At 44.8% G+C, this 14079-nt stretch overlaps 2 protein-coding genes across 5 annotated transcripts in view; one reads left to right on the top strand and one right to left on the bottom strand.

Moving 5' to 3' along the window:
- The window catches only part of LOC122754199 (Golgi pH regulator), a 45494-nt gene extending 41291 nt beyond the window's left edge, over positions 1-4203 (top strand). For 2 of the 3 annotated variants that reach the window (XM_044002390.1, XM_044002391.1), the window contains 2 exons: positions 3359-3424; positions 3560-4203. In XM_044002390.1, the coding sequence (XP_043858325.1) occupies positions 3359-3424; positions 3560-3766 (273 nt within the window). In that variant the 3' untranslated portion in view covers positions 3767-4203. The remainder of the gene's footprint in view (positions 1-3358; positions 3425-3559) is intronic. The other variant, XM_044002392.1, reaches the window with a different exon arrangement.
- A 613-nt stretch (positions 4204-4816) lies between these two features.
- The window catches only part of PDZK1 (PDZ domain containing 1), a 49352-nt gene continuing 40089 nt past the window's right edge, over positions 4817-14079 (bottom strand). For both annotated transcript variants that reach the window (XM_044002387.1, XM_044002388.1), the window contains 4 exons: positions 12165-12361; positions 7426-7644; positions 6326-6616; positions 4817-5332 (listed from right to left, as the gene is read on the bottom strand). In XM_044002387.1, the coding sequence (XP_043858322.1) occupies positions 5282-5332; positions 6326-6616; positions 7426-7644; positions 12165-12361 (758 nt within the window). In that variant the 3' untranslated portion in view covers positions 4817-5281. The remainder of the gene's footprint in view (positions 5333-6325; positions 6617-7425; positions 7645-12164; positions 12362-14079) is intronic.

Raw genomic sequence — 14079 nt, forward strand, 5'->3', positions numbered from 1 at the left:
GGTGTTAGCCACTGAACAAACAAGAACTCTCCCTAGAGCAGAAATGTTAGAGACAGAACCAGCTTTTGCATCCTCCATGCTGCCTCCAAACATGCCCAGCTCTCCCCGCACTGTGTCCTTCAGAAACACTGGCTGGGCCCTGCCATGCCTTTGGGCCAGTGGCTCATGGCTGTCTCCTCACAGCCCAGCCCCAGGAGAAGGCTGTCTGTCCTTGTGGTCTCTCCTCCCTCGCTTCTTCTCTCCTGCAGTGTTCAGGCTCTCTTCTTCTAGCTTAGAGCCCCCAGGCCCTTGCCTGGACCGTTTCTTTTCCTCCACCCTGCCTCTGCTCGAGTCCCATCTCCTCAAAGAGGCCTTTCCTGATTGCCCCAGGGGTTAGCGCTTCCCTACAAAACGCCACAAACCTGGTTTTGTATTCACCCATCTGTGTACATGTTGTTCCCACCCCAACTGCTGAAATGAGTGGCCATTCCCTGGGGACAGGGGCTGTTTTATCTGGGCTTTGTACCTGCAGCTCCTAGCACATGTGGTGGCACATGGGATCCTAGATTGAGAGGTGGGAGGAACCGCAGAGATCATCAAGTACAACCTCCTCATTTTACAAAGGAGGAAACTGAGGTTGAGAGAGGGTCAGTGACTTGTCCAAGGTCACAAGGTAGCACGTGGTAGAGATGGGTCTTGTGACTCCGAGTTCAGCATTCTCTCCACTCTCTCCCCAGAGGAGGCTCCTAAATGCCGGTTGGTTTGAATTGAATCCCAGACCAGCCTGGGCATTGTAGAGGCATCAGGCAAGGAAAAGTGACTATTTATGTGGCCGTGTGGGAAAGCCAGCCATGAAGGACCTGTTTGCAGAGAAAATGGAGGAAGGCTGCAGGGAAGGAGCTGAGCATTTTGGGAGCTACGAGAATGCTGGGAGAAAAGGAAATTAAGAGGCTTTCCTGCCTACAACAGCTTCCCAGGAGTAGTGGGGTGGGAGAGGTATCCTGATAGAGCCCAACTTTTTAACCTTACCTTACCATTTAAATAGATTAGAAATTCGGGGGGGGGGGGGAGACCTTCACAAGAGAGTTGCTTTTCAGGTAAGAAAATGGAACGAATAAGAAAGTCTAAGTATAGGATAATCAAATGAAGGAGATTTTAAGAGAATGAATAACAAAAGCCAGTATGGCAAGGCAAGCATTTATTAAGCACCTACTATATGCCAGGCATTGTGCTAAGGACATTGAGGATACAGAGAAAGGCAAAAACCAATCCCTGGTCTTGAGAAGCTCACGTTCTAATGGGGAAGACAACATGCAAACAACTGTGTACAAACATGACATGTACAGGATAAATTGGAGAGAAACCTCAGAGAAAAAATACTAAGATTAAGGAAAACTGGACAGGGCTTCTTGCAGAAGGGGGGGCTTGAGCTGAGACTTCAAGGAAGCCAGGAGGCAGAGATTCCACACATGGGGGACAGCCAGGGAAAATGCCTGGAGTCGGGAGATGGAGTATCTTATTCAAGGAACTCCTAGAAGGCCAGTGTCACTGGGTCACTGAGTACGTAGAGGGAAATAAGGTGTAATAGAATGGGAGAGGTGGGAGGTGTGATGTTTAAAACCTAAATGTGTGACTAAAATCTAATGGGTGGTCGCCTTAAATTAGAAGCTTATAGCACCAGTCTTTGGGCATTAAGCATTTATTAAAGTATATGAGAAGTTAGCAAAAGAGAGAGGAAGAAAAAATAATAATAATAAAAAATTTTTTTTAAAAAGAGAGAGGGGCAACTAGGTGGTGCAGTGGATAGAGCACCAGCCCTGGATTCAGGAGGACCTGAGTTCAAATCCAGCCTCAGACACTTAACACTTACTAGCTGTGTGACCCTGGGCAAGTCACTTAACCCCAATTGCCTCACTAAATCAATTAATTAATTAATTTTAAAAAAAAATTGGGGCAGCTAGGTGGTGCAGTGGATAGAACACCGTCCCTGGAGTCAGGAGGACCTGAGTTCAAATTTGACCTCAGACACTTAACACTTACTAGCTGTGTGACCCTGGGCAAGTCACTTAACCCCAATTGCCCCACCAAAAATAAATAAATAAATAAAAGAAGCAGTAAGGTGGACTTTAAAAAACAAAAAGAGAGAGAGAGAGAGGAAGAACACATGGAGTGCAGAAAGAAAAAGCCTAGCTACCCTGACCCTGCAGCCACCACTACCACGACCTCCAACCCTAAAAAGGGTTCCCATTCTCCTAGAGTGGGAGCTCCCTGTGGGACCGCAAGAGGGGCAGTCCCCACACACAGCTCCAAGCTAATTGGCTGGTAGCATTGATTGACATGATTTACAGGCGGTTCTATGAATAGATGTAACTTCCAGACACCAATCACATGCTTTCTCCTCAGGGTGGTGCTGCTCTGATTCTCACAGAGGGGACCAGGTTAAGAACAGAGGATTTTACATTTGATCCTGGAGGTAATAGGGAGCTACAGGAGTTTATTGAGCACGGAGGAGGAGCAGGATGACCTGGTCAGGCTTGTTCTCTAGAAAGATCAATTTGACAGCTGAATAGAAGATGGACTGCAGTGCAGAGACCTGAGGCAGGCCACCAGCAGATATTGCTGTAGTCCAGGCATGAAGTGCTGAGGGTCTGGGCCAGGGTGGGGCCAGTGAGAGGAGAGAAGGGGGCACATACAAGAGGTCTTTTAAAGGCAGTAATTTAAAGGCTGAGAAAGTATTTTGTTTGATCTCACAATTCCTATCTCTTCCCCAGCCAGATAGATACAACAGGTATCACCACTCTACAAATGAAAAAAACTAAGGCTGAAAGAAGTTCAGTGACTGGCCTAAGATGGCCTAATCTACTGAGTCTATGAGGCAGGAGATGTACAACCATCCTTTGCGGGTTTAACTGACAGAGATAGAGGTAGAGCAGAGGCCCTGAATTTGTTTTGTGGCTCATCTTGCTGCCTATTGATTTGGGCCCACAGCTGTGAAGACAACCATGTGGACCAGATGTTCAAAGGTTCATCTGACTCCTGGCCACTCCCTTTTCTCAAGTGTTTCCACAATAATGAGGTTACAGCCCACCTCTGACTCTCTCCTAAGAGCATACTCTTTGGCCACCCTGCTGGGCTCCTCCACACCTGTCTCTTTCACTTGTGGGCCCCATTATTATTCTATGACAACACACGCAGAGACAGGCTGAGGGTCTCCTGTAAAGAGCCCATTATCTTGAGGAGTCATATTCTTGATTCTACAGGATCTTCTTATGCCAAAGTAATTTCACGTCTCTCTCTCTCTCTCTCTCTCTCTCTCTCTCTCTCTCTCTCTCTCTCTCTCTCTCTCTCTCTCTCTCTCTCTCCCCTTTTTTCTGGACAGTTCTTTTACGCCATTTCCAGCAGCAAGTCCTCCAATGTTATAGTCCTGCTCTTAGCACAGATCATGGTAAGTGAGTGAAGCTGTCTTCATTTGGAAAGATTGAAAGCCACCAATGTTATTAGCTCCCTCTGGTATGCCCCACCAGTAACTAGCCTCCCATCAAGGTTCTTCCTGGTCTGACTTGTGTTGTTTGATCTGCAGGGCATGTATTTTGTGTCTTCAGTGCTTCTCATCCGAATGAGTATGCCCCCGGAATACCGAACCATCATCACTGAAGTTCTTGGAGAACTGCAGTTTAATTTCTACCATCGCTGGTTTGATGTGATCTTCCTGGTCAGCGCTCTTTCCAGTATCCTCTTCCTCTACCTAGCGCACAAGCAAGCTCCTGAGAAGCACATGACACCATGAACAGAAAAGACTCAAGCCTGTCTCAAACTGCTGGAAGCCCAAGGGGCAAAGTCAGAATGCCGGAGAGGAGGGAAACTGAGGGGCTTGGGTTCTTTAGATAACCAAAATGCCACAGTGGCTTCCACCGCCTCCAGCATGTCTATACCTCCAGCCGTAAGGAAACAGGGATCTTTGGTGGTCTCAAGATTGGCAGGAGAGAGGACGAACAGATCCAACTGTCGGGTCATCTAACATTTTCTGTGTGTCATATGGTGCCCACAGTAGAAAAATTGAAGGGAGTCGAGATCAATGGAAAAGACACATTGGAAAACCAAGGCAGAAGGGATTGCATTGTTACTGTTCTTGGGTGATTTGGGGATTTTTTTGGTTTAAATTCTGATTTCATCAAGAACAAGAAAGGGAAACTGGAAGTCATTAAAATCAGAATTTTTGTGGTCCACTGGTTTCAATTTACTTCTCACGTCCTCCTGGGGAACATTTTGCCCAGGTAAGACCACATACCATGGGAGCACAAACTGCTCACTGCAGCTGAAGCCCCAAATTGACAAGCAGAACACAAACCCCCTACATTTAAAATACAACCTCAAAGGACAACTGTGGTTGGCTAGGAATTTCCATTCCCTTGACCTAACATAGCAGTTTATGTTGATGTATTGGTATGTCTTCTGTGTTGATCCCCTGGGGATCAGCTGAAGGAAATTCCATCAGAGAAATGACCTCTTCATAGTCTTCCTTTTAGCCATAACATCATACAACATAGGGTACTCATTTAGAACAATGAGAGGTTGGAGGAGAGAAAATAGGATAAGCCCGTAAGGGGCTGTGGGGTAGGGAAAGGGCGCTAATGGAAATGGGGGGACCTGTTGTCTAGGTCAGGGTGTTCCACAACAGGCGTATCCCTCCTAGCTCAAAAGGGAGTGAGGCTGCAGCTCCTTGATCAGAGCCATGCCTTAGCTTTCCAGCAAGAACTCAGAGGCTCAATATGTTTAGCTGGCATCTGAAGCAAAGGAAGTTTACCAAAGCAACTGAAAAGGAAAACACACGCTCGTGTCGCACAAGTATTGAAGATGTTTATTCTTCATTGCACTCACAGATGCATAGTGCACTATTTCTAAGAAAGGTTGATCTGGTCAGATTTCACAAATCTAATGAGCAACTGTCTCCTCTACTAATTGTGAATCACCTTTGGTGCTCATGAGACACAAGCCTGTGCTGAAAGGCTTAACCACACCTCTCTGTCTCGTACAATCACTTGAGAGAAAGAGAGATTGTGGGAATGAAAATGCCTCGTGGGTTCTCATTTTCTAAGTTAACCTCAAGTGAATTGGCTGTCTACAGCAGCCATCCCTAAGATGGGTGACAGGAAAAAACAAGGGGCTTCTGTCTGGTGCAGGTTCATGTGGAATCCTTCCCTGTGGGTTACTTTCTTCACAACAGGTAGCAGCTTGTTCTTTGAGAGAGGATTATCCCTGTCAAATTCCAGGATGTTCTAGTCAAAACCAAGGACTGGTGTCATCATAACTCAGTATCTTCAGAGTTGGAAGAATGAGAGGATGTGCTGTCAGCCTGCACAGAAGAAAAGGACAAAAAATTGTTTACAAATGATGCAACTCGAAAACCCAGTGATCATCCTCAAACACGTCCCAAGGAGCATAAGTTAATCTATAAGGAGATTCACTGCAAGAAGAGGCAGCTCTAATCTTGGCTTCGCATCTGACTTCATGTTTGACTTCAGGCCTCCCTCTCCAACGAGACAAGGGGCTCAAACATTAAATCTGAAAAAATCATGGTGTAGGGGCAGCTAGGTGGCGCAGTGGATAGAGCACCGGCCCTGAAGTCAGGAGGACCTGAGTTCAAATTTGGCCTCAGACACTTGGCGCTTACTAGCTGTGTGACCCTGGGCAAGTCACTTAGCCCCAATTGCCTCACCCAAAAAAAAAAAAAAAATCATGGTGTAGCTGCCTTCCACTAAGAACATTCATTATGGCTAAACTATGGAAGAAAATCAGTGCTTTCTTCTTAAGAGGCCCAGAGTACAAGACCAGTGAGAAGTTTTGTGTTATGAAGCTGAAATTTTGCTAACGCAGTGATCTGGATCCTGTGTGATCTTCCAGAAGGAACACAGGATGATGATTCAGGAGACGTCCAGGCCCTGCTCTGCCCTATGCCCACTTGGGGTAAGGCCTTCCACCGCTCTGGTTTTCCGTTTCCTCATCTAAAAATCAGAGAGTTGGATGAGGTAATTTTCCAGCTCTAAAATTCTGATTCAAAAACTTGCTTGTGAAAATTCCAGAAAAAAAATGTCATGGAAGAATCAATGAACTACGAGTCCTGGCTCTGCCACTTAATGGGTGTACAATCGTGGCCCCTCTCTGATCTTTCTCCCCATTTGCAAAATGAGGGAATTGAACTAAAGGGTCTGATGGTCCTTCCTACTTTCACATTCTGATTCTATAACAGGATTCATTTTCCTGATGAGCTGTAAGTATTCTCCAGTGACTAGGGGCACACCTCATTAACAGAAAATCCCTATGATTTTAAAAAGTCAAGATCATTTACTCGTTCTTTTGGCATGGGTGACTCTTTCTCTGGTTCAGCTGGTGACTCCTCAGTAGAATCAGGGGAGTCTTCCAATGGATCCGCCATGGAGGAAATGATAGGTATTTTCTTAGCCTGAAAGTAATCATAGGCCTTCTTTCCACAGACCAATAGAATGACACTCTTTCCACTGCTCTGGATTTTGTTCACTACACTCTCATAAGGTTCATCCATCACATTCACCCCATTCACTTCAATGATATAGTCGTTATCTTCCAGACCAGCTAGGTCAGCAGGGCTGCTCTTCTGTACCTGTGAACAGAGGCTCCAAGTGAGTTCAGTATCTGTAGTACAAAAAGATATGTTTCACTTCCCTCCTTACTTAGGACAAATATTGGAGTGGGAAGCTGACAGTCTATTTTTGGCCCTGCTATTAATTCATTTTAGCACATTTTTCTCAGCTTTCAGTATTCTACCTGTAAAAACCACGCCTCACACCTGTAGTATGAGAAATAGTTGCATGCTATACTATATATGGCCTTTGGCGTGGCATCATGGGATTCCTACACCCCTCTCTTCAGAGATAAAGAGACAGATCTCAGGGCAGCTAGGTAGCGCAGTGGATAGAGCACCAGCCCTGGATTCGGGAGGACCTGAGTTCAAATCTGGCCTCAGACACTTGATACTTAACTAGCTGTGTGACCCTGGACAAGTCACTTAACCCCAATTGCCTCACCAAAAAAAAAAAAAAAAGAAGAAGAGACAGATCTCTACCTATAACTCTGGATTCTCACATTGGTTTTCTTGCATAACAGGACATGGTTGTAAATGTGGGGCAGAAAATAGAACAAGTGTGTCAGTCCCAGTTCCAGTTAGTGGTGTGCCTCCACAGGGTCAGAAATGGCCATATTAACCACCCTTAAGACTTTAACTGAAGTGGATTTTGAAAATGTTGATTTGGAGAGAACTGAGCAGAGAATTAGATCTCCATTTTCCCAAGAAAACTTCTGTGCTCGGGACCACATTGGCAGCTATTCAATAGACCACAGTGGCGATCAGGAGCTTAATTGTGGTTTCTTTGCCACCTAGCATGCTGGTATATTGGAGCTAGGTAGTCTTACCTCTTTGATGAAGCAACCAGGCTGGTCCCGAATTGCATTTAAGTGAAAGCCGTAGCCTTGCTGGCCTTTGATCAGTTGGCAAAGCTTGGGCTTGTGAGTCACCACTTCGGGGGGAGCAGGGCTGGTGGCCATGGGAGAAGGGGCAGCAGGAACCTCCTTGGCAGCACCATTAGGCAGCGCTTGATTTTGAAGGTAGTAGAGAAATGGAGAAAACTGAGCCTTTGAAAAGAGAAATACATGTTTGACTTAATGGAAAGACCTTGAGCTTTGTGACATAGGACCGTGTGCTGCTTCGATTTCTAAGACAAAATGCTCATTTCACTCACTCAGGTTCCCAAAACTAAGGACTGTGAGCCAAAAATGTTCACTGCTTCACAACCAGAAAGGTTTTGGTGGGAACTCTGTAGTAAAGTGTATGTGTGTGCATGTGTGCACATGTGGCATATCTGCACATCTTCAGAGAAATGAAAAAAGAAAAGCATACTAAAGGAATGGATAGAACACTGTATTGGAGGCTCCTTTCTTTTTTTGTTTTGTTTTCTGTGTCCCCTAGTTTACAGTACTCCTTTTTTCTAGGTGATGACAGAGAAGTCATTAACAAATCCTCTGTGCCTCAATTTATGTCATGTCCAACATGGGCAGAATATGAGTCTTCTATATCCTTAGAAGACTGCTAAGGATTAGGGAGCTAATGTCTACAAAGGTCTTTGTTTCTAAAAGAAGGCAAATGCTAATAGTAAGCATGAGATATCACAACTATATCACTGAGTCATCCTAGAAAAGAAACCATCAGGGGCAGCTAGGTGGCGCAGTGGATAGAGCACCAGCCCTGGAGTCAGGAGGACCTGAGTTCAAATCCGACCTCAGACACTTAACACTTACTAGCTGTGTGACCCTGGGCAAGTCACTTAACCCCAATTGCCTCACCCAAAAAAAAAAAAAAAAGAAAAGAAACCATCCATCCACACCAAGTTTTAAGAATAGTCAGTATAGGCTCAGATTCTAAAAGTTAAATCTACACCATTGCTGCTTACCTTTGGAAAGCCCTTGGGTGTATAGTGCCTGTTATTCCTACTACTACCTTAACAGACTATCTCACACACACACACACACTCTTCCAGTGGCTCCTTATCACCTTCAGGATCAAGTGATAAACTCCTCTCTTTCAAAGTCCTTCATAACATCCCCACAACCCCACCTTTCCAATATTTTTTAAAATTTATTTATTTTGGCAGGGGGTGAGGCAATTGGGGCTAAGTGACACTGTCTTCACTGCTGTTCCTTGAACAGGACAGTCCATGTCTTAGGTCTGGGCATTCACTTGCTGTCCCCCATGCCTGGAATGCTCTCCCTCCTCATCGCCATCTCCTGGATTCCTTCAGGTCTCCTGGAAAGTCCCACCTTCTTCAGAAAGCTTTTCCCAATCCTTAATTCTAGTGCCTTCCCTCTGTTGATTATTTCCTATTTATCCTGTGTAGAGAGCTTGTCTGTATATCATCGTCAGCATCTTGTCTCTTCACTAGACTGTAAGTTCTTTGAGGGCAGGGATTATATTTGCCTTTGTATCCTCAGTGTTTAGCACAGTACATGGCACATAGTAGGCACTTAACAAAATGTTTATTGACTAGCCAAGTAGTGGAACCACTAGCAGTCTTTCCTTCCAGACCTATCCTCCCCCTCTTCTACCTCCACCACCACCACCAAAAAAAACTGTAGTCCCCATAATGGTACTTCATCGTGTTATACCAAGTGAGACTTTGTGCTTGAAAATCCATCTCAACTTAACCACAAGACCACACTGCCTTCCTTTCTGAATGAGAACTGCAATAGCTTAGAAGTCCTAGCTGCCTAACTCAAGTGATTAAACTTAGACCTTTTCATGGGTACGTTTGTACAAATGTTCCTTATCAGACATTTTCCATCTCTTGAAAGAAAATAGGGGGCAGCAAAATTTTTAAATGACTCATGGCAGAAAAAGTTAATTCTAGTCATTCTATATCTCAGCCCTCAATACAAGTTCATAAAATTACCTGACAATAATATGTCTCCATTGGAAGGCATAAAAGGTCAATACTGCTAACCTTCTAAAAAGAACAGTTTACACTTGTTACCTCTAAACCTTCATCACCCACTCACTCCACGACCTTCTATAATTCTATTTATCTTCATTCGGTTTCAGAACAGTCATTCAATAGTCAAAAAGTACTTTTAAAGCACCTACTATGTGCCAGGCCTGGTGCTAAACCCTAGGGATACAAAGAAAGGCAAAAGACAGTCCCTGCTCTCAAGGAGTTCACAGTCTGATGGGGAATACAACATGTAAACAACTATGCGCAAACAAGATATAGACAGGATAAATTAGAATCAACAGAGGGAACAGCATTAAGGGAAATCAGAAAAGGCTCATGGTAGGCAAGATTCCAATTCTAAAGCATGCCCCTAGAGGTATCTCTTTAGGGTTGTCCTCACTCTATTTATCAACATTATTTGCATATGATATGCTCAATCAATTATAAATAATGAACCATCACCTGCCTTTTATTTCTCCATCTTAACTACCAAGCTGGCTTAAGAAACTATTAAATGCCTTGCTGAAACCCTAATACACCATCTATTGCATTCCCCTGCTTTTCTAGTCTAGCAGCCCTATCCAAAAAAAGGAAAGGAGGTTGGTTTGGCATGACTTATTCTCCTAGTAATCAGTGCTTCCTCTTCTTGGTGTTCAACTATCCTTTGTTTAACAATGTCTTCTAAAAGGGGCAGCTAGGTGGCACAGTGGATAGAGCACCGGCCTTGGAGTCAGGAGTACCTGAGTTCAAATCCAGCATCAGACACTTGACACTTACTAGCTGCGTGACCCTAGGCAAGTCACTTAACCCCAGTTGCCTCAGTTTAAAAAAAAAAAAAAGTCTTCTAAAGTCTTTTTTTTTTTCCTAAAGTCTTAAAAGGGAATCAACATCACGCTCCCCAATCTGTTTCTGACAGAATGGGCATAGAATCATAGTTCTAGAACTTCACAGCACCTCAAAGGCCTTCTGGTCCAACCTGCTCATTTTACAGATGAGAGAACTAAGGCTTAAGGAGATTAACACCTGCTCAAGATACAATTTCCTTTTTTAATTTTTAATCAGTACATTTGATCATATTCCAACTCCTCTTACATCCCACCCCCCACACACACACACACACACCTCCTCAAAGATGAACAATACTGGTTCTTTGATCACATCTGTACGTCTGGTTTTTCCCCAGTGCTCTAAATTGTAATTCATCTGGCCCTAAAACCTGGACTCATTTAAACTGTTTGCATGCCGTCTCTTCATCTACTTTAAATTCACATCCCTTTTCAATGATCTCCCCTGTTTAGTTTTGAAGATTTCTCCCTGACAGAGAAAACTCATTCAAAACGAGTTGGGCTTTTCTGCTTTCATCAGTTCACATTAAACTATGGCCCAATAAAGACAAGTAGCCAGTGTTAACCAAGGAGAGGAAGAGAAGGTAAGAAATGGCTGGGAGTCTGGCATTCTTTCACAACATCTCACAGCTCACCGTCAATTACTATTGCAACCACTATTTACCACTGGGGGCTGGCAGTTATCTGATCATTATTAATTATAGTCAACAGAGCAAGGTAGCAACAGATAATTTAAGAGCTTCCCTCTAACAAAGCCCTGATTGCTGCAAACATATGAAGGGGCCAGCCAGTTTCCAAAGAAAAGTCCAAAAGCAAGGAGCTATTAGGGGAAGCCCTAAATAAGAGTGATCAGAATTTCAGTAGATACAGAGAAAAATTAAACTGGTCCTGTGGTTTACAGGCTTAGCACATGCTGTGTCAGGCTGATCTCTGCCAGAACATTGAAGAAACACCTTTCTACTCTAGCTTATTAAGAGGAGGAGGAAGTGTTTGTAACTGCTCGATACAACAGCCTTTTCTTAGTCCTTGTTTGACTTCTCTTTGCCTTTCCATACTGTTGACATCCATCCTGCCCTCCCAGATAGTCTGTGGTCCCTAGGTTTCCATGACACATGTTCTTTTGTTTCTCCTCCTATCTGACTCTGGCATCCCCCAAGGCTCTGTTCTGGGCCCTCCTCCCACTCCTCTTCGGTGACCTCCCAGCCGCAATGGGTTCAAGTGACATGTCCTTGCCAATGAGTCACATATACATATGTTGGTGCATGTATATGGATACACACTTGCATTTGTATACTCGAATCTATGATCTCATCAGTTTAGGAGTTCCCACCAACTATTCAGATTACAGGCCACCCTGAGCAGTTCTATTTCATGTTCTCCCAGAAGTTCATCAACATGTTGGAGGCCTTCACTTTCTCCCAACATCATGAAGGTGCTGGTGCAAAACTCTGGCTCTATCGTTGTCATGCTCCCTCCTTTGCCCCATGGCCAGCCCTCTTCACTTCCTGTCATGCAGTTCCTTGTTTTTTCCTCTTACTCTCCTCTTCTCCTCAGTTATGTGTTACAACCTGCTCACTTCCACCATGTCCTTTTCATTGCCTTCTGTGAGGGCAGTCAGTGCTATTCCACACCTCATAGCTATAGAGCACTGTCAGTATTGGAAAGCAGGCCTCTGCTTTCACAGGGGTTCATTAAGGGAGGGGAGAGAGCATTCCAGCCATGGGAGGCAGAGGGAAAACGCCTGGGCCGAGATGGAAACTTGCTTTGAGCAGTGAGCTCTACCGCATCCCACCAAGCCATCAGACCGTGCTCTTCTGGGACTCACCAGTGTGTACATGGCATCTGTCTCCTTGTCCACCACCAGGAGCGAGGTCTGGTCTCCACCCTTTTTAATCTTCTCCACAATGCTGTCATGGTCCAGCGTTTCCACAGACTCTCCATTGACAGCAATGAGCAGGTCATTGTTCTTCAGCCCAGCTACTTCTGCTGGGCTTCCAGAATCGATGTCTTTGATGATCTGACCTGCTTCCCATAAACCAAATGGTCAGAAAGGTTCTTCTCTTTCTGGGGAAGTGTCCTAAATATGTTTGTTTGTTTGTTTTTTGGTGAGGCAATTGGGGTTAAGTGACTTGCCCAGGGTCACACAGCTAGTAAGTGTTAAGTGTCTGAGGCCAGATTTGAACTCAGGTCCTCCTGAATCCAGGACCAGTACTCTATCCACTGCACCACCTAGCTGCCCCTGAAGTGCCCTAACTATGGAGATGATGAGAGCAGGGATGAGATGAGAGGATACAGAGGAGTAAAGGACACTCTGGATCATTTCTTAAACGGCCACAGTTTAAGGTCTTAAATTATAATGTCTATCCTCTCCTCCCTTCTACTCACCCCATAGTAGGTAAGCATAGACATGTAATGCCCGTGAGAAACGTTCATCCTCCCTGTCATCCCAGAGGACTTTACAGAATGGGAAAGTGCATGCAGCCTAGCCTTTGTCCCAGCTTAGAATTCTTAACAGTAAAACAGTAGGCTCAACCCTTAATAAGGAAAGATACTTTTTTGGAGATGAAAGAATGTGTGGGGTTGGAAATTTTCCATTATACTCCACTTCCACAAAGTTGTTTGCCTTAAATCTCAAAGCAACTTGGGGAAGGCAGTTATCACAACTCTCATTTTACAAGCGGTTAAGCAGAGACATGGAAAAGTTTAATGATGGACCCAAGGTCTCAGTGAAGAATGATCATGCCCCCTTCCCCTTCCCTGCCACCAATTCCTTATTTCCATCCCCTTCAACCCTCCCACCTCAACGTTCCAACCAAAAGCGCCCCCCCCCCTTTCTACTGTGCCCTCTGGAATGCCTACTCCATAAGCAACAGACTTCCCCTTAACCTTGCTCCCTCAGGTGACACAGCCTCCTTGGCTACTCTCTCCACTACTGGCCACACCTCCCTTTGTCTCTCTGGTCAGGGCAGAGGGGTTAAAATACTCTTTCTTCACCAATGCCAGTTCCAGATTCTCCCCCAACCTTCATTAATCAGTAACCTCAGGGGGCAGCTAGGTGGCGCAGTGGATAGAGCACCGGCCCTGGATTCAGAAGGACCTGAGTTCAAATCCGGCCTCAGACACTTAATACTTACTAGCTGTGTGACCCTGGGCAAGTCACTTAACCCCAATTGCCTCACCAAAAAAAAAATCAGTAACCTCTCCTCCTTTGAAGTTCATGTAATTCATATCTATCACCCAATCATAATCCCGGTGGCTCTTGTCTACAGACCCCCAGGTCACACTCCCTTTCCTTCCTCAACTAGTTCAGTGCCTAGCTCACAATTTTTCTCTCCTCCCTAATTCCTGACATTATCTTAGGGGTCTTCAGAATATATATTGACTTTCCCTCAAACTCCCTTATCACTCAATTCCTTAACCTACTCACTTCCCATGACCAATTCTTCCACCCCAACTCAAACACCCGAAGATAGTCCAGAATTAGAGGTGGAATTGGAATCTGTCTTCCTGATTCCAAGTCTAGCACTCTAGCCACTCTACTATGCTGTCTGTCTCAAGTATACATAGAAGGTGCTTAATAAATTCTTAATGAATTAACTCAAATTGATATTAATGGTATCATATGAGGGGACTTCAATATATACATCGACTCCCCCTGAAGCCCCCTAATCAACCTACTCACTTCCCACAACCTACTCCTCTACCCCCCCCCCCCGTCAGCCACACGTGAAGCCCGCCGC

The sequence above is a fragment of the Dromiciops gliroides genome, chromosome 4 (assembly GCF_019393635.1).
Source record: "Dromiciops gliroides isolate mDroGli1 chromosome 4, mDroGli1.pri, whole genome shotgun sequence".
In the NCBI taxonomy this organism is placed as follows: domain Eukaryota; kingdom Metazoa; phylum Chordata; class Mammalia; order Microbiotheria; family Microbiotheriidae; genus Dromiciops; species Dromiciops gliroides.